A 27,962-nucleotide genomic window follows, 5' to 3' on the forward strand; every position below is an offset into this window, starting at 1 on the left:
AAACCACCTGCAATGACAGCCAAGTTAGAGTCTGTTGAAAAGCAACAAGTTAGCCTTTGAACGATGACCGTTTTACAACTTCTAATACTACTGTAGTTAAAAATGTAACAATGACTTACATGAAGGCATTGCAGCATTTCTGAAGGAAAAGAAACACTCTCTAGTGCCTCAAGAGCACCCCCACCTTTGCTGACAGCTCTTTCTTGGCTCTGAAAACTCCTTCTGCTACCTTCTTCACCTGCTGCCCTGTGTGCAGAAGATGGCAGTGCCTGAAGTTTCACGTACCCGTTGCGTCACTCCCGGGTTTGCTCTTTGCCTTCACTTGTTTCAGACTCGAGCCTCTCTGCTCCCTGCCTCTCCAGGAGATCTTGCCACAGCTCCTGTGAAATCCTGACTGGCCACAGCTACAGCAGCTGCCTTTGTGCAGTCCAGCTGTTGGCACGGAACGTTTCCAATCCTGTTTTTAAGTAGCCACAGAGGAATAGAAAAGTCCATGCATCCTCTGAACTGGGCTGAACTGTCTCTGACAGCTGAAAGGTAAGCACGTACATCTGCCATCACACCCCACTGGTCCCCTGTGCCAGTTCACCGGCACGGCTGCCAGGGTGGTCTCTCTCCCCCGTGAAAGGCAACTGACAGCAGTGTCTCAGGCTGCCTCTTCCCACAGGTGGAAGCCCTCCCCTGCCTCTCCTTCCAGGAAGCCTCCCATGGCAGAACTGTAGACATCCTTTTCAAAACCACGTATGCTCCTGCTCACAGCAACCCTTGCTCATCCCAAAAGGTGAAATAGGCACTGTTAGGGGCACGTGAGAACCCTTCAGAGCTCAGCTAAAAAAGCGCAAAGTGAAGAGATGAAGAAAAACCCCCACCTTCAAAATGTCACTTACCTGGAATGGTGTAATCTGCATTGATGGCCCTCAGAGCAGGGGTGTAGGTCACTGCAGGCATATTGTTGAATGATGTTTGAAACCGATGTGAAGACATTCCTGGCCTTAAAGAGAATCATTCATGTTCTTCCTAGAAAAAGGTGTTTTCATGGACTTGAGAAAGTAACAACATTTTCTAAGCAAAAGCACAAAGCAGGTCAAGCACTCGCTCCATCAGCAATTCTGCCTTTTTGGAGAGGACAGCGCTGTAAAGGCTGTCCTGTCCTGTTCCAGACTCCCCAGGGAAGTGGTCACAGCACCCAGCTTGACTGAGTTCAAGAAGCAGCTGGACGATGCGCTCGGTCCCATGCTCTGACTTGGCTGGTCCTGTGTGGAGCCAGGAGGTGGACCCTATGATCCTTCTGGGTCCCTGCCAACTCAGAACATTCTAGGAAGGACTCTGTATTTCACACAACTACACTGATTGCTTTGCTCCAGTGAACTCTTACTGAGGCATGGAATACTTACAAAATCCACAGAATATACATCACTTAACAGGATGGACTATTTAAACCTACGAGCTTTATCAGACTAATTTAGTGAGTGATACAGAGATGGAATGTAATAGGCTAATCCAAATTTCCTATCAAACAATTAAGAGAATTTGATTGCATGGAGGCTTTACCTTGATCACATCTGGCCCCCTTCCAGCCTGGGCTGCAGTAACATGTTCCCGTGATGTGGTCACACGTTGAGTTGTTCAGACAGTCACAAATCTGCCGGCATCCATACCCGTATGTACCCTGAGGGCATTCTGCACCAAGTGTGAGAGAAAAAGGGAACTCGAATCAGTCAGAGCTTCTTAACTGTGTTGGGATTACAGATCTGCAGCACCACGGACGCTACCATTCGTTCCTAGCCCCAAGCTCTGTCTGTCCACGGCCAGCAGATGGCAATGTGCCACCAGTGGCAGACCCCTACGGACAAGATTTGCTTCGAGGGATCTCTGTATCTGGGAGACTATGAGAAGGGAAGAGGGAAAAGGAGAAGGAAATTGTCTCTACTTGGGATTTGGCTTTACTTGTACTGGGCCTGCCACTGAGGCTGTGAAATTAGGAAGGAACGAAAACCGAAAAAGAAGAAAAGGGTAAAAGACAGTAAAGAAACAGGCAAAATAGGAACCAATTGTCCTTCTCCACCAGACTGTCAGGTCTCCCAGGCTACTCTGAGCCCCGTGCTTGAAAACCCGTGCAGTCGTATGAGCGGAGCCAGACATCTGGCTGGTGTCACGTCATATGACACGTGTGTCGATGTGGGAAGACAGCAAGAGATAAGGTCTTCATAACCAATTCTGCAGGTTTTCTCTGGAAAAAGCCCAGGTCCAACTCTTGAAGCATCTACCCCATTAAAACACCCCCTGAAGCAAAGAGGATGTATCAAAACACTGGCCAAAACAGAGGCTCCCCTGAGGGTTGAGTAATTGCTCTTAGGCACCAACACTTGCCATTCCTACTCACTTTGCTCACAGTGCTTCCCCATGAAGCCCGTGCGGCAGGTGCACTGCCCACTGATGTGGTCGCAGTCAGCTCCGTTCTGACACTGGCATAGCAATGCACAGTCCTTCCCGTAAAAACCCAGGGGACATCCTGCAATAGAAGGAGCGGGAAGAGAACTGGAGTGAAGCAACTGCTCCAGAACTAAAATGCAAACATCCTGGGTAAGTATATTAATGGACTACAGCCAGTACTGCACATCCGCAGGGGGAGCATCTGAATGTCAGAGTCATTCATTCTGTGTGTGCACATGATAGACTCTTCCACAGGGATGCCCAGCCGCAGCCAAAAGTTGTCTTCCTCTAAAGCAAGGCTAAAGAGGAGTTCAAATGTAGTTGCCAGCACTCTGCCAGTGCTTATGCAGCTGCCTCCCCTGCTACCGCGGAGGTAACGTGTTACATCTTCTGGGCCAAAAATGCTTAGCAGCGTGGGAAGACATCAACGACTGAAATGTGAAAACACCAAAGGAAAGTTCTGTCACTCGTTTATAGACCAAGAATGGATGATAAAAGTCACTTACTCTGTGTACAGTAAAGGCCAGTCCATCCTGGGGTACATTTGCACTCCCCATCGCAGGCACTGCAGTAAGCTCCATTGTGGCAATTGCACGTGTGGATGCAGTTCGGTCCCCAGTGGGAAGGTGGGCAAGCTAAAACAACCCACAGCAATTCATTAATTGAACCCAAATGACAAAGATCAGTGGGATCCACAAACAGAGCTGCTTACATTCACATAGAAGCACTGCCTCACTTGGTGTTTGTTGTTTTGCTTTTAAAGCCATTTCTTGGGCTACTCCATTCTGAGGAAATAGCCACAGGTTGGGTTTTCTCTAACTAAGGAGCAATTCAAACTTGATCCTCAGTAACTAGGACACTCATACCAGCTTTCTCCACACAGAAAGCCAAGTAACTTTCCTCTTTTCATTATTTTTTAATCTGCAAGCAGTTACATTCAGCACAGCCAAAGGTGTAAGTCTTCTAAGCCTCAAAACTGAAGGAGTACAAACAGAGAAGGTTGAAACACATCTCACAGCCTATAGATTTAGGCTAAATATGAAGCTTAATTCTTTAATTTCTAATGTTACAGTCTAGGTAATTACCTAAATAGAGTGCATATGATCAGGACTGTACCTTTATCAAGTGGACTCTTGCTGCTGTGGTTGCATTGATGAATATAGTATTTCTAAAAAATAGAAATTCCTGAATCCTTTAAATGCAAAAGGACTCATCTATGTGTGGGCTGCATTTTTGCAAAGTGGTGGTTTTGCCCAAATTTCACTTCATTAAGAAATATGCTACATTGTAGTGACAAAATTGTTTTTGTTTGAAAATAGTGGTCAGCTATGAGGGAATGTAAATCCCATACAGATGAAAGGTTAAAAGTTTTAAGAAGGTTACTGGTTCCAGAAGAAATTAATGGAATCGTTATTTTCCATGTGAACAAAAGGCCTGTACACAAAGCAAAGAAACTTGCTCTGTTACAGCCCATGAGCACAGTCTAAATAGATGTTTCCATTCATATTGCTGGCACCATTTTCTTGTTATTGATTTGTGAGTAAGTCTCTCCTCCTCCTAAATACCCCTATTCTTCTACTCTCCAAAATACCTACTTATTTTACCATAAAACCAGACACCTTTCTTGCTACTGGCTTCCACAGGAATCGGCTCAAGATTTATCTTGCTATGATACTTAGTTGTGCATGCCAATCACTTCACAGAATTTAGACAGCAGAGGGTTTTTTTCCAAAGTCACCAGCTGCTACATTGCACTGGTACAGAGCTAGTTAACCTGGACTAGCCAAGCCATAAATGAGTTACCATAAATGACATGAAACCAATGTGGGATGGTATTCGGAAATGCACCTCCCTGGAAATCAGCACAGTCTCTTTGGAATGTTGACGTATCAGGCTCTGGTGTGGCTTCTTTTATTCACAGAAATGGGTTGACTGAAACTTTGGAATACAGTGTTTCGGACCGTGTGGATTTTGGTACTTCATGGAATTGGATCTATTTCTTGTGAGAATTCTGCCTCAGGTATTTCTCTCCTATTATCAGTATTTTCATAGACCTGACAAGGCATCTGGAGAATGCTGAATTATTTAATAAAAGAATTCCTATGAAACATAATGAAATTAAGACCTCTGAGTGAGTAACAAAGTCTTCACTGGTTTAGCATACCAAGGCAATACTCCCCAAGTGAGGTAGAATGGCAGTAAAAACGGGTATCTGCGTTGTGCTTTTATGTGGCAAGGTTCTGGTGGCAAAGGGGGGAAGCAGGGGTGGCTTCTACAAGAAGCAGCCAGAAGCTCTCTGCAGATCCTCTACAACTCTTCTTGGGCAGTGAAAGACTGAAAATCGGACTCTTCTCTCATATTCTCCATCCCACTTCTTAGAAAAGCCAGAGTGCAATTATGTTGCTGATAGTGCTGATAAACTGAAGAAGAAAACTTTCGGATTTCTTCCTCCCATACCACACAGTCCTCATTTCTGACTTGGACAGTGGGTTTTTTACTACAAACTAGATAATGTAAATAGCCAAACCCGAATTGATTGTTGTTAAAAGAAAGGGGAACATTTCATACTTACGTTGAGAGCAGTCACTACCAATCCAGCCAGGGTAACACTGACAGGATTTATCAATAGGATTGCACGTTCCGTTATTGGTTCACGTGCATATTCCAATGCAGTTCTTGCCAAATCTGCCACTGGGACATACTGAGAACAAAACACAATTAGAACTCCTTAGTAATCAGAATGGGATTACCTTTTCTTTATTTCAAGAGGAATCTTGATACTAGGATCAAGACAGGTACTGCTTAGTATAATGTTCAGTAAGGCATTAGAAATTCTGGGAAGCCCTTTATACATGCTCATTATGCAAATAATACAAATAACAATACAGTGGGTTTCATACTGTAGGATCAAATGTTCAAACAGTTTAAACCTGCTTAAGATTCCTAATTTATACGCTGCAAGCACTACAACAGCAACTGCTGTTGGTTTTATGGCTTCCAAGCGACGGAAGGAAAATTGCTGAAGTGCCTGGTCTCTCTGTCCCAGAGAGTCTTTACTACAACTTGTACCTTCGTTACAGAGGGCTCCTGTAAACCCAGGTAAGCAGTCACGTAAGCCAGTAATATGGTGGCAGGGACCACTGCTGTGTACACACTGGGGGCATGTCTGGCTGCAGCGGTGTCCATAAATCCCAGGGGAACAGACTGGAATCAGAAAGAACAAACCGTCATTCCTTCCTACACTTTCTATACAGCCGTGAACTACTCTTCAGAGCACTTCCTGACTCTGAATTAGCGCTGCTTTCTAAACACACAAGGCTTGCAATGGCGTCCTCATTATTCGTGCAGTTCAAGGCTTTACACTCACAAACGGAGATTTGCTCCTCTTCCTCTAGGGTTTGCTATATCCCAGCTCTTCATGACTTAACTGACATTCTGTTACTTGTCAGGCCATGCTGACTTGGGTTGCATGTGAAATGCATCTCTAGTTTTTATGTTATACACATTTGACTACACATTGTATGTCCTCTCCAACACAAACAACTCCTAAGGCATATTTGAAGAAAAGTCATTTAAAAAGATCGACTGGATAGTTTTATCTGTAGAGGAGTATGGTCATCTTAGACCTTGACTTCTTACCTGTTTCCTAACTTGGAAAACAAATAGCCATTACTTCACTGAGAAAAACTTACCAATGTTTTCCAGTGATCCTTTAAGTACTCATGACATGATACAGCCAGCTACACATCACCTAACTTTTAGAGAACCTGAGACCAGAAATAGGAATTCACTTAATTCTTATGCGAAAGGCACAAGTTTCTTTTAAAAAAGGAGGAAAAAAAAAAAGGAGAGACTAGGGAGACGGACAGGGAGAGGCTGTTCCATAAAATCTCCTCCTTTGCTGCTCTAATCCCTTCTGGTATTTTTTTCCTGATAAATTAGAATATTAGGTAGCTAAGCTACTCTAACATACTTTGTTGCACTTAGTTCCTTCCTCTATTGTGACAAACCCTTTGCCTGCTACTCCACTTATTATGCATATACATATGTTCCACACCACCTTTCTGACGTGTGAAGTGTGGGAGGAGGATATTTCCAGACACCGAGCAGAAAGCAAACTATGCTCTTTATGTCATACAGTGTGTCCTGACATCACCAACGTGTTGAAACTAGTCCATTACACACGCTGTTGTGATGACATCATCCCGGGACAGATATTCCATTTTTTCTAGAATCACGCACAAAGTCTCTTTCCAGCAAAATCTTTTTCCTTTCCAAAGATGAAGATTTCACTGAAGCCAAAAGCAGTGTCTCCTTTCCAATACCTGAGGTCACGCAGTCAAGGTCTGTGCTACGCCTGAAGTCGTCATCTCCACCCAGGATAGTTCTATCACACCGGCCAGCTCATTTTTAGAACCTGTTACAAAAAGATGCTACATTTTTACGACAGACTTTCAAATCATAGAATCTACCTACTTTAACCTGGCTTCATTCGTTACCATACTTTCTGTCTCTGGAGATTTGTCTGCCCTAGTGTCTCACAAACTAGTCATCAATGGCACAATGACAATACTACTATTTTCTCATCATTCACTCCAATTACTTTTATTATTTTTGCAGCCTTGCCATTTCCCAGCGGTATCTGAGTGACTGAGGGGAGGTCGCACTGCGGCTTTTGGGACGACAATAAGGCCAAGAAGACTCCGCGCTCAGTTAGGTGAGTGCTGGCTGTGGGAGCCTCTCTCTCTTTCTGTGAGGACTCCTGTGGAGAGAGTCCACAGAGGCTACTGACCCTTGAATACAAACAGGAAAGCTGAAGCTTGCAACGCTACAGTATCGCACGGAGACACAAAACTCCAGAACCCTCTGAGAGGGGCAAACTTAAGAGTGTCAACTCCATCTTATGGAAGCTGGAAGAGTTTTCCCAACACTTACATAGTCATTTAGGTGAGAACTCAAATCACTTCCTGGAGATAAAAGGTTTGTGATAGCATGCCTTTCTGCAGAGTTTCATCATGTTTTTAAATTACCTCGCTCTCCATAGACAACAGCGTCAAACACAAATTCTAATGGATAACCAAATACAAATACTTCCTAAAACCACAAGGAAAATGCCAGAGAAACCTTGCAGAAAAGTGCAACAATTTTCATGCAGAACAAAATATGTGCAGAGACACTTGAGTTCTCAAGTTTGAAAAACTGAAGTGGAAGCACAGCTTCTGCACAACTGATCCTCTTTTTGGCTGCCAGAGCCAAGCTTTCTGGGTTCCTGCACGCAAGGCTTTACGTACCAGAGCTGCCAGCACAGCCCTGCATATTTACAGCTCTTCACCACTTCCTGAGGAATGGTTCTGTGAAGGCGCGCAAGGTTTCAGATTGACCCGTCTACTCTCCTACTCCCAGTTTGCCTGTGGATCCCACACTCAACAACATTTCCATACCTGTGAATCACAGATGGAACAAAACAGCCACAGAACTGGCCCCTGTCTCCTTCCAGCCCCACACAGTCCTCCTGTGCACACCAAGTGAAAGGCAAGACCAAGCCCCGCCATAGTGGAAACTCCCATTGTCCTTCAAGAGTCTCTTTTGTACCTGACCATCCCGGCAGACAGCGACAGGAACCCCTGGTGGGATGACAACCGTCTGCATGGCTGCAGTCACAGCGTTCAGCGCAATCCATACCGTATGTGCCATCCTGTGGAAACCAAACAAACAACCCAGAGATGACGACAGCTGGGAGTTAGAAGACAACAAGTTCTGGTCAGTCCTGCCTCAAAAAACAACCACGCATCTCTCCTGAATCCATAAGCTGCGTTCTTAAGATAAAGCACTTTGGGCTTCTGCAGCAGTTTTTGTGTCCTGCATTTTCATTCCTTCAGTTAAGAGGGGAAAATAAAGAATTACATTCTCTGGAAAAATCCCAGAGGAGGGACTTGGAGACGGTGATCCAGAACACAGCAACCTACACTATCAGAGGCTGCAACGAAGCCTTCTTGGACTGTCCCTCTAATTTCCCTAACAGCTGAGGTCCTACTCCAGGACCGGGGAATCCCTTGATGAGAAAGCAGTTCAGACTCCTTTCTGCCTCAGCTCCTGAGTTGTCGACGTACTGGACAAAAACAAGATACCACAGAATACCACAATTTCTACAACAAAGTACTAAAATGTTAGATTAAAATGTATCTTCAGGGTAAAGCTCATTGCCTAAGCAATGCAAAGTGCATCCCTTTGATTAAAAGTCCTTCTCTCTGCACTACAGCATGTGCTGTTAAAAGAGAATTTCTCTGGCCAGGAGACAGGGCACAAAACATTTTTTCTGCTACGCAACGTTTTTTGAACCATCAAGAGAAATTACAGTTGTAGGTTAAACACCCTTCTTGCTGTGCTGAGCTGTGCCACAAAAGCACAGCTGATTTTCATGGAACTACATCTGAACATCTGAATTTGCCTTTTCTTCTTCCACAGAAGGTGGCACATACATCTGGGGGCAGTTCCATACAAAATCAATCTGACAAACTGAAAAGAGCAAAAATCTTCACAACTGCATTTGTAAAACAAGGGAAAGTACAGCTGTGAACTGATCTTACACGAGAAGTGTCAAAACCAAATTAGCAACATGGAAAAACTCCACTAGAATTAAGGTGATACTTATGAGGCTGCCCACAGCAAAACAAAAAAGGAAAGAAAATCCATGCCAGGGTTTAAAACGAGCTAAAAAGAGGCTTTGCCTTCTAAATTAAATGAATTTATCAGTCCTTCAAAGTCAGAATAAACCCTATAGGAAAGCTCCTTTGCTGGTTTTGGTGTTCGTGCCTACAATTCTACTAGGTTCCACAGCATTTACCTATTCAATTCCAGCAATTTCGAGTCTGAAGTAGAACAAAATCTAAGAGCACTCAAGTGCTAGGAGCCCTTTGCTCATGGCAACAGTACATTTTTATACAGAGAAAAAGAAAAGATTAGGCATTTCCTTTGCGTATAATCGGATTTGCAAAGAAAGGAAATCCTCAAGTACCTAATTGAAAAGTGGTATGTTTAGTCTGCTATTTATTTAGACTTAAGTAACGATCTGGGCAGTGATAGGAATTTTCTGAAGTTACTGAAAGAAATTGAAATATGTTGATTTAAATAAACTCCTCAAACAAGAACAAAACCAAGATAACTCTGGACTCAACTGAATTAGTTTCCCATTCATTCTCCTACTCTGGAATTCGGAGGCAGAATATGCATTGGAATATGTACATGCTTACAGACTTCACTTGACACAGGCAGAGAGAGACAGCAAGACAAGGAGCATGGGCATGCTAAATTATCTGATGGAGAAATGCTTTTAAGCACTATTGTGGCTCTATTTGCAACAGTGAAGCAAATGCTATGAGACACTACCCATCTGTTTTAGTAAGTCCGTTTTGGAAGAGCTATTGGAGCTTGGGAGATCCCATCGTCCTCCAGATCAGACACTAAGTGATAAACAAAGCTGCCCTAGAACAAAGAAACATTAGTCTTCTGACGGAGACGTACTGTTGAAAACGCTGCATGAACGTGCACAGATGGAACTCTAATCCACTTTGCAGAACGTCTTAGAATTTGTCTGTCACTCTACTCAATCCGTCAACGTAAGCTGTAGCTCACCTGGAAACTAAAAACAACCACCAAAACCCCAAACAAACAAAAGCTGAGTATTCTGAGAGAAGTTCAACAGAACAAATTTTCATGCAAAACAAAGTCGTGGCTCCCAGTTTAACACTGTAGTTCAGCTATTCCTACCACATTACTGCTCAGTAGAGCTCCTCCAACCTGAGAGAAGCTTAAAGGTGAATTTCCCAGAAAACCAAACTCTATCACTGGAAAAGATGGACTCTGGAAAACCCAGTTTTTCAGAGAAAGAGTTCATGTTTTGACTACAAAATGTAATAAAAAACAGTTACGGAATAAAACAAATCAGGTTTGACTTTTACCATTTTAAAACCTTTGAAATTAGGTATTTTGATTGCTCTCCCCAAGCACAAATTGCAAGGTGCAGCAGACCTGATGCAGCAATGTCATGTCAGTGCAATGATTTCTAACTTTGCAGTTCTCAGTGTCGGGGTGACGGCGTCAGAGCCCCAAGAGGAAGGCAAAGACCTGTCTGTCACTGCACTCTTCGCAGTGCCTTCTCACAGCTGACTAAGAATGAAGGCAACTTCTCCGTTCATATTGTACCAGAGATAGAAGATAATTTAACTAAAATTATGTTGTTTGATGTTAAGTATCTATTTCTGGCACATTCTTTCCTCTCATAGTTTTTTCTGCTTTAACAGAAGCACTCTGGAGAGCATTTGATGCCAACAGGGAAAAATCTGGGTCTGTGTTTTTCAACAAATTCTAAAGGAGCTGGAGAAAAGTCTGAGGCTCGACGTCAAAGCATGAAAGCAGGAAGAGTTTTTCATCTGTGCATCTTAACTGTGTGTTTTCTGCACTTCAGTGTGTTGCACTGCAGAGTTCATCCCAAAGATTTGTTGGCGTGTGTCCCTAATCTTCAACCCAGTTGTGTATGGGCTACCAGGAGCAGTCCTCCTTGGAGACTTATCCCCCCGACAAAATTCAGTGCAAAATCTGGTGAAATTATGAAACTACCTGGCAAGGGAATTCACATTTTTCTCCTCTCCAGCCTGGAGCACAGGTACAGGTTCCATCCAGAGCACTGCAAGCCCCTCCGTTAAGGCACTGGCAAGTTAAGTTACAGCCAAGCCCCCAGGTACCTCTGGGACAATTTATTGAGCAATCTACACCATGCCAACCTGCCAAAAAGAAGAATTTCAAGTGACAAATTAATCCAAGTTTTCCCCCATTCCTCTCTGAGGACGTGTTTCACTCTGCCTATCAGGCAGCATCTTTCGGAGATGTGCAATCCCAGGGTACCACTAGCTACAAGCTAGTAGCAGCAGTTTCAGACGAGGACTCGTCCACGTTGGAACAAGGGTGGTGAAGGGCACCTCCTGACACCTCTGCACAGCACACATTTGCAGATGGGTGCCACCGTGCAATAGCAATGCAGGGCAGATCGGCAAGGAAAACACAGACACCTTGAAATTTCACTGCCAAGCACCAGAGGATACTGAAGGTTTAAGGCATGGGTTGAAAAAGCAAGGACTGTATTCCCTACATTCAAGCTGCTGCTTTCATCATTCTTCCGCCAGTACTGAACAGATGGAGTTCTGCAATACAGTTTAGAAACTAAAATCCTAGACACAAAACAGAAGGAAACATAGCAGCAGTGCCTAAGTTGCATTTCTCCAAGGATACATGGAAGACCTTCCAGATTATTGCTGTACTTCTCTCCAGATGCAAAAAAGACTGTAATGGGAAATGGTTCTAAAATGCACCCTTCACTGCTGATTATGCTGGGTAGCAATGATTTGCAGACTGCACGCTGGATGGAGAGAAATGGAAATGGATTTTTAAAAATGTGACCATCTGATACAATAGAAACGGCAGGAGACAGTCTGACGTGACCATCAGCAGTGACACAAGCCAAGGTTCTAATTTTGTACCTTGTTTACAGCAAGCCAAGGGAAAAGTAATTCTGCACTGAGCCTAATCAATAGACTGTGCAAAACACATGGATTGAAACGAAGCCGCCTCGTGCCCTGGATAGAGAACTTCACATTTAGGGGTCATTTCAGGCAAAAATCAGTCCCTGACAGAGGTGGGCAGGGACGTGCAGTTTCTGAGGGGGTACAATGTCCATCAGAATTACTGCTGGGAGGTGAGAGACAGGCAGTGAGGTCAAGGAGCGTCAGTCTAGTCACACGAATACTGGGAGACCTAGAAAGTTTCTCACAGAAGCAGGAACAGTAGCGGGCAAAGGCTTGGAAGGGGCTTAGGCAAGGTTTTCTCAGAGAGCTGGTGAGGAAAAGAGCATTCAAATAGAATAAATTGCCAGTAGATACTAACATCAGTGCTAAAATGGCAGGAAGAAATCGGTGCCTCTGTGTGGCTGAGAGGGGCAAGGGTTGCAGCCAGAGGTCATGCACACCCAGGCTGAGGGAAACCCGCCTATGCATTTCGACCAGACAGGCTGCTGTCAGACACATGGCAGGCATGCCTGTGGTACATCCAGCAGATGACAGCACTGCCACCAAGAGAGAAGTGGTGGCACACCTCAGGGTAAACACCAGTAATTCACTAAGCCGCAGCAGCCTCCAGCCCACTGAGAACACAAACATGAGGCATGTGCACTCTTCTTGGGGCAGATGGTTTCCTAGTTTTCACCTCCCAGAGCAGCAGAAGCATAAATCAGCTGGTGATATGGCCTTCAGCGTGGTCTGCTTTTTATTAAGTTTCTTTCTTCTTCTCTACTTCCAAAACTCAAATTCATTTTATGATTAGGGAAAAAGGAAATTAATCTGAAGGGATGCTTACCTGCTTTGCAGGCACAAGAAACATCTACTGGTGAACAGATGGCTTCGTTTTTGCAGTTGCATACAGATGAACAGTTTATTCCATACGTCCCCAGAAGACAGGCAGTACCACAAGCAGCACCCTGAATGACACAAAAACAGAGTCTAAAAACTATTCAGACAACAGAACCAGTACATTCTGTAGACTGACTCAGGTGCTACAAAAGCCAGAGAACATGCCTGTTCCAGGCTGTCACTAAGGTATCTGAAATTTCATGGCGAGGGACTCCTTCATGCTCTTTAAGTCCACAGTAAGCATTACTTTCCTGTTAGTTGTTGGGAGAGCTCAGGTCACACAGCAAACACCACTTGGTTAGATCAATGGACAGTATCTTAAGTAATAAGGAAGCCCTTCACGAAACCAAATCTCGGTAAGACAGCAGGTTCATGGAACGTGGATGTCTACAGTATTTTTAGGAATTAATTTGACTGAAGTTTTCACAGTTGTTGTTCCTACAACAGTCACCCTGTAAATATCCAAAGCACAGGTAACCGCAAATGCATGTAAAAGCTGCAGAATAATCCATCCTGAACTGCAAAAACAAGTGTCTTGCTCTAGATTTTCTCTGGATGGAACATTAGGAGCTTCTGCAGCAAGATAATGATTGAAACCATCATTCCTCCCTTTATTTACACCTCACAAGCACATCCTCCTACTTATCACTGTCTTACAAAGTCACTATCTTTTCTTTCCTGAAATGCTCTTCAGTGCTGAGAACCAATCACATTTTTGCCTCAGAATCTTATAAAATGCCCAGTATTATTTATGTACCTAAATACCGTTACCTTTCTTTTCCTGTGGTGGAGAAACGACACCTGGGCACCATGAAGAACTTGGCAATCAACTAAAGCCAATGGAGTTGAAAATGTACTGTGAAAGAGAGACTTATTTACCTCAAATCCAGGGCCACAGGTGCATTTTCCAGTCACACTATTGCAGTCAGCACCATTTTGGCAGCTGCAGATCTGCTGACATGAGTCGCCATAGAATCCTGGAGAACACGTCTCGTTGCAGGAGAGCCCCGACCAGCCAGGCTTGCAGGAGCATTCCCCAGACACAGGGTGACAGCTGCCAGGAGGGGATGGAAGGATAAGTAATTCAGGACTAAATGTGACAATCTACAACTGAACAGTTCTTGAGATCTATATTAGAACGTATTTATAAAATTACTAGTACTGGCATTTTAAGACAGTCATCACTGTCCTGTTTGGAGTGTTTTTTTTGATACATCAGAGGGGGACACAACACACATGAGAAAGCACTGGGTATAAAGCAGAGTCATTGAATATTCTTGGCCCCCCAGTGAGTGTTACTAAGGCATACTGACTCATATACTGATTCACACCAAACTTAGGACTCTATAATTTGTAATTAGATGTAAGAAGCTGCAACACTTCTGAAGGTTTTTGATGGGTTCTCATGCAGTTAAGCCTAATTGGCAGTAAGATTTATACATTAAAAAAGGGAATAAAAGAGATCTGGAGAGATACTGCCTATACAGTAGCACCCTATGCAATTTAACATTCCCATGAAAAGCTTTTGACCATGTACACAAAGTCTGTGAGAAAAATGCAAACTTGCAAGATGGCCTATAGTTTGGCTTAAAAAATACAAATGTGAAGTAGGGGTGGAAGATCACCAGAAAGAGCTTACAAGACAAAAGAAAAAACCCTTCTAGAAAAGTACGTAGCTACAGTGTGCTCTTTTTACACCAGGTGTCACGTGAGTAAAGACATTCCTGTACAAAACAAGGCGCTAATGTTGACAAAGGCAGACAGAGGCCTTTTTTGCTTCTTCCTGCAAACTGCATCTTCAGAATGACAAGTTTCTGTAAACACCCCAAACTGTGATGGGAAGTGGCAGGGACGTATGGATCTGCTCATACCAGGTCACAGCGCTGTTGCTGTACCCCACTGAGGAAACGGGGTTTATGTGGCCTTAGTCTCAGCCAGCCAGTGCTCACTCTCCGTTTTCTCTTGACTGTTGAGTACCAAGGGAAAAATGGATAGTTTCACCTGGTCACAGAGAACAGAGGGCTGGGTTCAATACACACTCTAGCTCAAATCCTTGCATATCTACCAAAAGAGGCAATGGACAAGAACCATTTCTGAAAAAACTCTTTGCCTAAGAGGCTTGTTACCTGCTGCTGCTCTCTGGACCCCTGGAAAATAGTAGAACCTCCCAGGTATACCTATATCTAACCCTTCACGAAGCATAGAGGCTGACAAGCACGAGGATGGGCTTGCCCTTCATGCCCTGGAGCTGCCATCAACTGACCACATCTACTGATTTCAGTTATTTCGCACTTACAGCACACCAGAACATGCAAGGGATGTATGATCTATCCTGCCTACACACAGTGAGCAATGTAATGATCTACCCACCTGGTAAACAGAGACAAAGGTCCCACTTTGTCATAATATTTATTTGGCGGGTAAGCAACCAAATAAATACAGCAATGAATATTAAGATCACATATAGCTGCAAGCACTGTCATTGGGAAGCTCTTTTGGGCTGAGAGTTTCCTGATCCAGGTTGCAAGAAAGTACTAGAAAAATCAGGAAATCTTTCTTTTCAGATTTCTATCTTCTCTACAGAAGAACAGGTTCAAGGGTGTAAAGCCTACCTCCAGGTAGTGGGCCTGTGTCAGGGACATCTTTTATCACACTTGAGACCATAAATTCCTTCAGGACAAAGCCTTGTTTCACACTGCTCTCCAGTGTATCCTGCTTCACAGAGACAGGCACCACTAATATGGTAGCATTTCCCACCATTCATACACTTGCAGGGCTCAGCACACTGCACCCCGTAAGTCCCCACTGGACACTCCTCTTGGCACCTATGAGAAAAACAAACAAAGAAAAAAGTGGTTTAGTTCCCATCAAATACAGCTTTGGGACATTCCAGGGAAATCGAGTTTATGAGCAATCTCTATACGGCTCTAAAAAGCTTCTGAAGTGGAGCAGTGATTTATAGAAATTCATGTTTCAAGTACTTTATGTCAGAATTTGTAACTTTTAGAAGTAAACTGGATTCTCCACTTAGCAATAGCGTGAACAGCCAGCAGATTCCTGTGCCCCTGTAGATGCTCAGGGCCTGGCAGTCCTCTAGCAATCACGCTCAGCAGTCTCTGATGAGAACCTGTCTGTTTGCTGGTGGTTAACAACATAAATATGAAGGCTCTATGAGCTTTATTAAAGACTGAGTGGCAAGATCTCAAAATAGACACTTGTTCCTAAATGACGTGCAGATACTTTGCTCAATTGCTAACGTGCTCACACAGACACCTCACTGGTGATGCCATTTTGTTGGCATTAGATGACACTCAAACACATCTGGGAAGTAAGCTAAAGAAAGGAAAATGAGCCTTTGGACGGGTAAGAGTGCTTACTGCACCTCCTAGGTGCACTTGCTTAGTGCATTACTTGAGCTACAAGACCTCCTTCTGCACCTAAGGAAGAGTGAGGATTCTTATCTATCTAAACATTTGTGAGTCATGGAATCAGATTGATGACAACAATTCAATAATTAAAGCTGTACTTCCTCTTCTGAGGGAGTACTTTGAGGTTATTTTTTCCTTGGTTAACTTCTTCTTGGAATATTTCTTCTTCTTTAACAAGAATTAAAATCAGCGGCTCAAGTGCCATGTACTGCAGAATGAAGACTCCCAAGGAAGAACTGCTTTTCTACAAAGGCCTGAAGATTTTTAGGCAATGCATGACTCAAAAATATTTTTGATCCCCATTTTATAAACTAAGAAATTCAAGTGTAGCTACTACCAGTAAGAGCTGACATCATAAATTAAATCTTAAATCTTAAGTCTTAATCCAACTTTAATAAGAAAACAGAAAACTCACCTGCTGAACATATTGCAAAGGCACTGGTGTTGCTTGGGTAAAAGCTTCCAGATGAATTCCATGAATTGGATCCTCGATAATCAGACATCCAATGTCAAACCACCTGCAATGACAGCCAAGTTAGAGTCTGTTGAAAAGCAACATGTTAGCCCTTGAATGATGACCGTTTTACAACCTCTAATACAACTGTAGTTAAAAATGTAACAATGACTTACATCAAGGCATCCCAGCATTTTTCAAATCAAATTTGCATGTATCAACTCATGTATATATAAAAAGCTGAAGTGCCTGTGTTCCCATCTAAAGAATTCTATGGTTCCTGTTGTTTCATGTATTTTATATGTGTCTACATATAAATGACATTTTATTCTTTAAAGCACTGGAAGCAAGACCCTTTGAGTCAATGAGAAACAGCCCTCTCCCCACCTCAGGGATATATTTCAAGTTCTCACTTGTCAGGAAGCAATTCCTCAATGAAGTTTTCTACCGATACAGCAGGCTGTTTTTCATGGATTACTCCAGTCCGGCGCAAGCTGTCTATTCTTTCTTGGGCTCCCTACATGGGAACATGATCTGTTAGACAACATTCTCTTTCAATCACATCATACAACACTCAGAGATGAGTGCAAAAAACCCCTCTGGAGCAGAATTTTCAAGTTAAACAGAAAACAGCGATTTTGAAAAATTACTCTTTTTATCAACAGTAGAAAAACAAGAAACAAAAGTCATGAAAAAGCACCATAGCCTTTCCCAAACAGGAATCTCAAACAGTAACACAAGCTATGATAAAACTCACTAAAGTATCAGAATATATCCTGTTACTCACATCAACATTTTTGCATCTTAAGATCTGTTATGCTTTGATCCTTTCAGAGCTTTGGACCAACTCTGTCCAGTGAAGAGACCCTCTCTGTTCTGGTACCTATCCAGCTAAGGAATCATTTACTCCAACCCTGTTCTCACTCTGAGTTGCCATACAAACACTATTACCACTACGCTGCAGTAGCTAATCAGGTAAAGCAACATGTCTATTTTTCTCCTTTACCTCCATATAAAATTGTTTCAGCTAATACATTGCTATGAGGATAAGCTTCACTCCGCTGTGAATGCTGCCACAGCAGTTAGGAGAAAATACCTCCTTTTTATGGAGGAAATGGTTTCCTTACATTGAAGAAACAGAATACAAAATAGTTGGTGTCACTGGGTTTGGGTATTGGCCAAGGAGACGGTTCCACCTAGATACAAGGAACAACTGTGTATTTTTAAAAGGTGGTGAAACAACCCTTGCTAACTCTTCTTCTGGGCCAGCACAGCTCTTTGAAAAGCTGCACAATGAATTCCTACATACTAAATGTAAGAATGGAGCTGTTCAGGAAGATCCTTGGCAAGTGTTGATCAACCTGTCTTTCACCTACAGAATTAGTTGGGAGACAACCCAGTCTCAAAGGCTCTCTTAACTTCTGATTACATTTTTCCTATTCAATTTCTCATGTTTAGTTTTCATCCCAAAGTACTGTGCTAGTGACAGACTAAGAACAAATGCCTGATACACTTTCAAACTACAGTCATATCACAATGCATGCCAGATGTGATGGCAATCAACTGCTTTAGAAGAAAATGGACATAAATGTTCTTCACTGCTGTGACCGCGTTTGCACAAGAACCCCAAAAGCTATTCCAACAAGCAGCTTCAGAATGATCTAACGGAACAGGCGGCAAGTTACACCAAAAACAAGAAAAGGAGAAGTCTCCCAATGCCACAGACTGACATTCCCCTTAGGGAAAATCAGATTTTTCTGGGTCAATGCCCCATCCCTGGAAGTGCTTAAGGTCAGGCTCGATGTGGCTTTGAGCAGTGTGGTCTAGTGCAGAGAGTTTCAGCCCCCTCTGCTGAGGACAATTTGTAAGGTCATTTCCAAACCCAACCACTCTCTCATCCTACGTTTCCATTGCCCTTCTCTGTGCTGGAGGTACTTTAGTACTTACTTTTAAACCTGCAGCGTAGCCCACAGGTTGGGGTGCGATGTTAGACTGCGCAGCCTCTCCAGTAACAACGGCCATTCCAAAGACTTCTTGAAAGGCATCTCGAATGGCTGCAACTTTCACCTCTTTGGTAGAAGTAACCACTATGTCCAGTTCTCTCCCAGTTTCTGTAAAACACAGGTGTGTGTATATATATAGAGAGAGATGTATATCTATGAGCGTGTACTATTCTTCATTCCCATTACAAGCCAGTTTAAATACATTCTACATCTTAAGACTATGCTTCAGTTGGTCTTCTCTTTCTCACATGTTGCACAAAAGTTCTTTCCTGAAGCAGAAGTCACTTAATTTAGCTAGTCACCTAACTTTTACTTCCTAAGTGATTCATCAATGAAAAAAGGACAACAGGAACTGAGGCGTATTCTGCACCTGAAACAAAGCATAGTGCTCATTTAAGATGACAACTCATGGATTTAGAAGAATAATCCTGACATTCACCTCCTGCTGCTTCTGCTGAAGACAGAATATTGAACTAGATGAACCACTGGGCTAGAATCTCTCTTTTAGGGGGAAAGACTGACAGAGATAGGCACGTTCAGCCTGCAGAAGATAAAGCCAGAGGGATCTCACTGATTTGTACACATATCTGAAGGGAGCCTGCAAAGAGGAAGAAGCCAGACTCTTTTTGGTGGTGCCCATGGACAGGAGCAGAAGCAATGGGCACAAACTGAAACAAAGGAGGTTCCATACAAACATCTGAAGGATCTTTTTAACCATGAAGGTAACCAAGCATTGGCACAGGTTGTCCAGAACCACGAGGAAGTCTCCATCCTCAAACATACTCAGAAGCTGCCTGGATGCACTCAAGAGAATCAAAGAATGGTAGGGAATGGAAGAGAACCTTCTGCGTTCCAGTTTGTGCCCATTACCCCGTGTCCTGTCACTGGGCACCACTGAAAAGAGTCTGGCCCCATTCTCCCTTCAGATATTTAGGAGTATTGACCAGATCCCCCCTTAAGTCTTCCCCAGACTACCGAGACCAAGCTGATTCACCCTTTCCCCCTATGAGAGATGATCCCGTTTTATTCCACATATTGCCCACTGCTTTAGTACAATGGTGCAGCAATGTGGTCAGCTGGATCACACCACAGGTCCAATTGAGTGACAGCTCAGAAAAACAAAGCGCACAAAGGTGTTAATGCTTTCTTCTCTGCCTCATCAGTTTCCTGACCAGCTTCACCTACATGCAAAGAGCAGCACTAGCACAACTAAGAAGGAGGACTGCTCACCAGACTGCTGCAACAAAAGCAAAAAGCAAAACAAAACAAACAAACAAAACACAGCAAGGAAAAAACACCTAAACCAGCCAAACAAAAACCCAACCCATAAAACCTGTCCAGTACTCTGACAAATTGTAGAAATCTCAGCTCAGTTAGACGTGACATGAATGTACTTTAGTAAAACACAAAATTGTGACTACCACAATGCTGCTCCTTCCTATTCATTTTAAAGCTCTAACTGAGATACTATGCTTTTCATTCCAGGCTCAATGCTCAGCAATACTTCACAGAATCACAGAATCATACGACTGGAAGAGACCTTTGTAGATCATCAACCCTTTCAGTAAACATTTCTTTCTAATATCCAATCTAAACCTCTGCTGGCGCAGCTTTGTGCCATTTCCCCTTCTCCTATCTCCTCTCACCTGGCTGAAGAGACCATTGCCCACCTCCCCACAACCTCCCCTCTGGTAGTTGAGACTTTATTAGACTGTTTTAGCCTTTTCAATGTTCTTCCCAAGTGTTTCAGGAACTGCTTCAAGTTTGCTGAGCTTCCTAAAATAGTATAAATACTGTTGGGCTAGAAAAGCAGAACAGCTGAAAGTCAGAAGAAAGCCTCAAAAGCGATGTAAACACCATTGTGAGCACGCTTACCTTTCGGCTTGTCGACCCTCAGTGCGATACCTTACACACTGGGATTTAATCACCAGATCCAACAGAACACATACAGCATATTTTAAACTCAATTCCATATCACTCCCTCAAACAGAGAAACAGGGAGGGAAAAAAGTATGTGACTTCCAGATTACAGACAAGGACTTGTCACCGTTTTGTTCTCTGTAACTTGCTCATCTCTCACAACCTGAACTGAAGGGTATTACTATGCTACTACCTAAACTACAGCAGAATATAAGTATTAAGCTGCTTCGTGGTCTTCTTACCACATTTACACTTTGTAATGCCTGGTGCATCTCATTCCCCAGCACAAATGCTGCAAGACGTGACTAGGAGTGCGTGACTTTTCGGATACAGCAAAGGCCAAATATCATCACCGCCATCCTCTCACGCACCAATGCAGAAACAGGCCTGCCAGTGATGGTGGGCAACACACTTGATTTCCTCCTATTCTGGGACGGGAAGTCTTGAACATTTAACAAATACTAATTACAGCTATCATCAGACTCGGTAGCTAGACTCAAACTGTGACAACTCCAACTGAAGAGCCTCTTTGTTATGACCTTACAGACAAGAGGACCTATTTTTGAATGGCCCATTACTAACAAATATTTTTACAGCTGAAATTGAGCTGAAATTCCTCAATTTATAAGTAGATTCTAAACAACGCTGAAAAAACGCTCTATCTTCTCCAGCCAAATCCCAGGTGGAGCTGCTGACAGACCTAAAAGTTCATTAAATGTAAGCACAAACACTGACAGGGTCTTGCTGGCCTATTATCTACCTTGAGGGACATCTGAAAGAATGGTGTTGGATTTCTGAAGAACAGCAGAGCAAAAAGTAGTTCAATCGATTTCAAGAGCAGAAACAGAGATAACTGCAGCACTGCCGTGTATGCACTTCAACAGAGAATCCAGCTTGCATTTCTGCAACAACTGACAGTTAAGCCTCACAGATTCTGTCTGATGTTTAAAAACCTGACTCTGACGTGTGCTTCCACACATCCAACACTTGACAGCTTCAGTACAACTAATGATTCCTCATTCTTCCACCTAGGAAATTCTCAGAGGTCATGGAAAACACAGAGCACGTACAACATTTAATACTCCAATCAAAGAATCTACATTTGGGTTGAAGTCAATCATACACATTCTCCACAAACAGACATAGGTCACTTGCTGGATCCTACTGGTATACAGGCAACAATAACGTGGATGAGATTGGCTTTTCAACTAATTCACTACTGCCCTTTCAAACGGGCTACAAAATCATGTCACAAGGAAAACCTTCTCTTCTGGAACATTACCTTCTATCGCAAAAAAGCAAGAGGAATATGGTGACTGGAAGACATTTCTACTTGAAGACCAAAGAAGCTGTCTTTTTATGATTATAAGACACGTGCCCTAGAAAAAAGCAGCACGACAACTCTGCTCTCACCATACTGATGGACGATTAATCTTGCTCTTTAAGACTGTAGCACTGTCAAGATCACTGGAGTAAAGGGGGGCTCCCTCTGCCACATCACACACAACTCATTCTTCCAGATTTTCTTCTTCAAAAGGCTTTGAAAGCCCCTCCAAAAGTCTCCAGTCCCACTGGGACGTCAATCTTGATTCTTCCTTCCGATTTACTATCGCACAGTACAGATAGTCGTGTTGCTCCTGAAGGCAGCTCAGAGCTCACACACAGTCCCTGCATCTTTCTGCCACAGCCTTCACGACGCTACTCAGATGTAGCATGTCACAGCTCCAAAAAGGTTACAGGCTCATGAGATGCTGTCAGTTGTTGCTGCTTATTTCCTCTCTACGATCAGATCGCACCACAAGGATTATCTGTTCTGCATTATACACTCCGTGCCCTCTAGCGGAATAGAAAAATCCTACAAAATACCACAGACACCTCTTAAGAAACCCCTCCTCAGTGGAAGAAACACTTATTTGCCTCTCCCTGAGGAGACTTGTTTGGTTTAGAACAGGAAGGACTTGCATCCCCTAAAAAAACAATTCAGTTCATTAGGAAATGATAAAGAAACCCAGGATGTGCAAAGAATCAAAGAGGTTCTGACATTTCCCATGATTTAAGAGCATGTGACAAAACCTCTAAGGTAGAAGGATCTCCCTGTCACGAGCACCTAGACGCCTGCATTTATGTAGTCATTCCTCTTCTGGAAAGGAAAGAAGCACAGTTTCAGCAAACGCGCCTATTAAAAACAGCCACCTGCAACTGAGCACAGAGGAAAGACAGGACCTAGAGCAACATGCACTTGAAAGTTGTATCTTGTTAGAGACAACAAAAAATGGTAGTTCCTCCTGAAAGGTAACATACAAAACCACAGAGCTTTATAAACCCCCACAGCCCTCCAGCAGGTGTTCCACCTTGGGCAGTAGCTACTCTGGGGTCTTCAAGCTCCTCAGGAAAAGTGATTGCAGAACCAGTTCCAGGAGCCAAAGGGGAAGAGAAAGTTGCTTGCTGAGTAATAGGATCTGCGAAGACACCTAGGAAGAGGGAAAAACAAGACACAAGTACTGCGTTTCATTTCTTATGCCGTAGCAACATGCAATTGTTTTACAGGAAAATGAACAGGAAGAATAGAATAATACTGGGCTGATTCCTTTCATTTCTTGAAGGCCCCAGAACAATCCTGCTTGTTAGAGTTTAGCAGAGGCAACTACTGTGAATGAGTTCAACAATATCTGCTCATAGAACCAAGCCTACCTGCACCTTATGTTAGAGTTTAGCAGAGGCAACTACTGTGAATGAGTTCAACAATATCTGCTCATAGAACCAAGCCTACCTGCACCTTATGTGTAAAATTAAACAAAGACATGTTAGCTTAAGAGTGGTGCTTTTTATTGTCTTCAAATTTCCATAGGTCTTTCTGGACAGACTGCTTAAAAGACATGTCACAAACAATGGTTAAAGCCTGACTCAACTGCTGCTGAAGAGCTAAGTTTCCATTAGGCTAGTAGAAAATCACATCAGTTCAGCAACTACAGCACTCGCTTGCATGGCAGGCAAGTATTTTCCACTGTCCTGATGCAATTTAGTAGCCAGAAGCAAGAAAAGAGAAGCTACTCTCATGTGACGGACGACTTCTTACAGATAGCGAGCTTCTCAGAACAAAAACTTGCCCATTAGGAGATTACAGCCTGAGATACCTTACCATTCCGTGGAAATACAATGGCTGAAATTGCCTCTGAGCTGAACAGCAGCAACACAGAAATAAATGGTCAGCTGGGCTTTCCTGGGCACATTTTAAAATACTGCTCTCAAACACTTTTCTGTGAGCCTAAGTGCTAGCAGAACTCTATGGAAGAGGACTCTTGTCCTACACCGTGATCGTACTTCAAAGGCCATTCTCCATTCCTCCGAGCGCAGCTACTCAGTAATTAAGTGTCACAAGAATACTAAAGAAGCTGAACTTGTGGGACTCTAGCAGACTGCTGAAGTAGCCACCCAGGAGACCCCTCATCCTGTCTCACAAGCACAAAGGTCTATATACAAAAGGTTACCTGTGACGGGAGGTGCAGAGAATGATGGCATCAGTGGGCTCTGTGGTGCTCGACCAGCGTGGCCTCTGGTGATATCATACGTTGAAGACATGGAAAATCCTGAAATCGGGGGACCAGCAGGAGGTGCAGGAAGACCAGAGCCAGCAGTAGAGCTTAATGAAGGAGCTGTAGAGAACTGCGACACAGAGGTACTAGAAGACGAAGGGGCAACTGGAGGTCGGGCTGGAGTTAGAGGTGGTGCCATAGTAGAAACTGTTGCAGATGGCACAAGTGGAAAAGAAGATGAAGTCATCATAGGAGGAGGAAGTGGAGATGCTCCAGCTGCCAGAGGTGCTGAGCACTCAGGAGAAGATGACAGGCTTGGTGTAGCAAGGGGACTGGACAAAGCTAGGGGAAAAAAAGACAAATGGAATTTTAGAAACACCGAACCTTCATCTCAGAGATTCAGGTATGTAATTGTTCAGCTAGTTTACAAGTAAGTTTTGAGCAAGTCTGCTTTTCTCCTTTCAATGGAAAAAAGTTTAGTACTGCTTGAGTTTGCAACCACCACCAATTGCCCTCAATTTCTGGAGATAGTAGCCTGGAATCTCTTTTCTTCTCTGACCCTATTTATCACAGCTAAAAAGACGAGTCAACATTTGACTACCCATTTTGTAGCAGATGAAGTGGGCCTCAGAAATTTCCAGCTAGCACGCTTCTTCCTGCTTCATCCACAGGAATAACAAAGATGCAGGAAGTGTCCCTCTTTAGATTAAGAAATGCACTCAGGGGACCTGTGAGGCTGGGACTTACTGCAGAGGTACAGGTCTATGAGATGGGCTGAGCACCAGGCAGCCCTCTCTTCCCTGGCACCCAGCTACCCAGGCTCCTAAACCCTCTGCTTTCTGTGTTTCAGTCTGGCCCCCAGCTGATCCTTGGATAAGCCAATTTTGTTCTCTAAACCAAATTTAGACAGAAAATTAAGCCAGAGAAACAGAAAACACTGGTTTTTACAGCACTAAGCTGTTGGATCAGCTCAGATGTGAAACTGCACTCAGCCTAAACATTGATGACAGTCAAGTGACATGCCAAGTTACCGTAAGGAGGTCGTTTCCAAACTTTATCACGCACACCAGTCAATAAAAAACAGAACATGCACACCCCCAACATAGCTACAAAATACTTACATGGGCCACTGTCCTAGTATATTCCATAGATTTTAAAACATACAGAACAGAAATATCAAAAGGATGAGATAAAGATCAAGAAACTCTTCTGCTCCCACTGAAAATTAGTATTTGAATAGTATATTCATAAAACAATATGTTATGTTATTAATGGTTAGCACACTATAGAATACCATTAATAATATTGTAGTGTGAGCAATGTTACTACAGAAGCCTCATTAATTTTACATCAGCAATTTGGAGGTCTGGTTCTATATTCCGATTATGGCTTTAATGGTTGTCACACCTGGAAAAAATGCCTTACAAAGACACACAGACCCAAACAAAAAGGTGTTGCTGGATGTGCTTACAAAATCATGCTATTTGTTTTCGTCTCCCAGCCATCAAGTATATGAAGGCTTATCTTGAAATTCAGCTAGCAAATGTTCATCTTCCTTGATGTCATTCAATTCTTCTGGAAAAATCATCAGAAGGTGTTGCACTTTGGTATTCCTAACAAATGGGCTCAAAATCCACCAAAGCTAATTCATCTGGAAGATTTTTACATAGCTCAGGAAATTCTCTTTGCCAATTTACATATACAGAGTGGAAAGGGTTTTTTGTGTGACACTTGCAATGATTTTGGCAACAGGAATGCATTAACAACATAAACACTTTCAAATAACAATTTTCTCAAACGCATGACTTTCTTGCAAAGAAGTAGGTAACTCCTTCTTAAAACACCACCTTTATCTTGAAGGGATAAACCACCTTTATCTTGAAGGGACAAACTGTAAGTGTGTTTTGGGGTTTTTTTAAATAACTACTGGGTAGCACACTGCTGATGGCCACTTGTCATCACAGAAAATGTCAGCGAGTCTGCAAGTCTGTTTTGGTACAAGAAGAAAGCTGAAGCCATATTTAAATCCCTTGCCACAAGACAACCAGCAAACCTCTGTGCGATGCACAAAAGTTTCACGGTCACTTCCTCTACCATTACAAGGTGCAGCTAAAAACAACCCCTACTATTTAAAGAGAACTTCTATAAAGTTAACCACACTGCTGGCATCCTGTAGCCCTTTGTGCACCAGCTCCACTTTCACTGCTGCAGTAACTTGCCTATGAATGAGGCGGTCAATAAATGTCATGGGTGGAAATAGATCGGTAACCTTATTCGAGAATCCATTTTTAGCCTAGTCAAAGCAATCACTCCATCAATGGTTACTCTGAGGCAGTCTTAATAAAAACATGGCTTTTATTAAAGAAATCATTCACTGTTGAGGATGCAGCTTCTCCAGCACAGCCCTCCTTCAGCATTTGACAATAAAGTTGTTCTTTCTGTATTTCATTACTGAAACAGAATTTAGCAAAAACCATAAGCAGAAACACGTTAGGAACATCTGTACAGCAAACCTTCCATACTGTGATCTGTTCTCATGCTTGTTTCTTATAATCATCAGCAACGTTTTCTATGCGTCCTTCCAACAGAATTTCCTGACAAATACATTTGTCAACGTATTGTTTACATTTAATATTACAGACATTTTTACCATGTCAGGAAAAACAAGTGATGCCCCAAAGAATATACATTTGTGTCCTCACTACTGGGTAAAAATATATCCAGAGGTTTCTGAAATATATGCCAAGAAGTATCTTCAATATGAGTAAAGCTTGATTTTTCTTCTTTTTTTTAGATAAAACTATTATAAAGGAATGCTCTGGTATTTTCTTCCTGCACCCAATGGATCGCCCAGCACATCCTCCTGGGGCTAAGAGCGCTCCACTCGGGAGTCCACGGCACTAGTGTGACTCAAGGTAATGTTACCAGATGTGTCAGAAAACTGAGCATTCGGTAGTCAAGCACATGGGGTTCAGACTCTGGAAAAATCAGATTCAGTGCTCTGATTACCACCCACAACAGTAAAATCCAAGTGATCGTCCACGTTTCTCACTATCCCCCACAAGACTGTAGACTTGTTTTAACTCCCTTCTGTGCTGCTCATCTCACTGTGCACTGTACTGGCCAGTATTCCCTGTCCCCACGTCCTTAAAAACCCTAAGTGCATCCACATGACTTCATCAAAAAGTTTCAAGAATAATAAAAACATTTACACTACTCTCTGTCAGATGTATGCCATACTGCCATGAGAAAGAAACAAATTCTTCCCATCAGCCTGGAGAAGAGCTCTCTAGGTTGATCCCAACACCTCTGGATGAACTGCTGTGCTTTAAAAAGACATGAATAAATATCACTGAGTTTCTGAGGAAGTTTCTGTACCTAATGACCTACCTGTAGCAGCAGTGGTAGCAGCTGTAGTTTGGTGGGGGGGCGTACCGGGGTGGAGTTGTCCTATTCCACTCTCTTCCATCATTTTCCTTCAGCTACAGAAAGCTGTAAGACAAAAAAAAGAGGAAAAAAAAAAGTCATATATTGAGAAATAGGCATAGTGTTTGCTGCAATACTGAGCTGTAGTAACTCCAAGGACCTGTTATTTTCAGAGCTGATGCATGACAGGATGCAAAAGGTGGCAAGAAGCGAGACAGAGAACGAAGTCTCCCCCCTCTGCCCGTAAAGAACCACAACTACCCCTGAAGTTGGAGCCCTCTCCAGCTTAAGCACTGCCACAGATGCTC

General features: G+C 43.1%; 1 protein-coding gene and 1 pseudogene across 2 annotated transcripts; both read right to left on the reverse strand.

Annotated features, from left to right (window-relative positions):
- Window positions 1-160: 160 nt before the first annotated feature.
- On the reverse strand, window positions 161-15,860 carry LOC311203669 (annotated as a pseudogene). Its single transcript has 13 exons — window positions 15,814-15,860; window positions 15,503-15,715; window positions 13,770-13,944; window positions 12,838-12,958; window positions 11,050-11,213; window positions 8,026-8,128; window positions 5,503-5,637; window positions 5,006-5,134; window positions 2,940-3,068; window positions 2,384-2,512; window positions 1,552-1,680; window positions 888-938; window positions 161-246 (listed from the first exon to the last, which is right to left on the reverse strand). The product of its transcript is annotated as an uncharacterized misc_RNA (transcript).
- Window positions 15,861-16,306: 446 nt separating this feature from the next.
- LOC311203670 (protein PRRC1-like) lies at window positions 16,307-27,700 on the reverse strand (the record flags this gene model as incomplete). Its single annotated transcript, XM_084278424.1, has 8 exons — window positions 16,307-16,327; window positions 16,734-16,836; window positions 17,186-17,289; window positions 18,720-18,883; window positions 21,456-21,489; window positions 23,015-23,166; window positions 24,184-24,570; window positions 27,607-27,700. 8 exons carry the CDS (start codon window positions 27,698-27,700, stop codon window positions 16,307-16,309), a joined length of 1,059 nt encoding a protein of 352 aa, XP_084134550.1.
- Between the last annotated feature and the right edge of the window lie 262 nt (window positions 27,701-27,962).

The sequence above is a fragment of the Gallinula chloropus genome (assembly GCF_964237585.1).
Source record: "Gallinula chloropus genome assembly, chromosome: Z".
NCBI classification, from domain to species: domain Eukaryota; kingdom Metazoa; phylum Chordata; class Aves; order Gruiformes; family Rallidae; genus Gallinula; species Gallinula chloropus.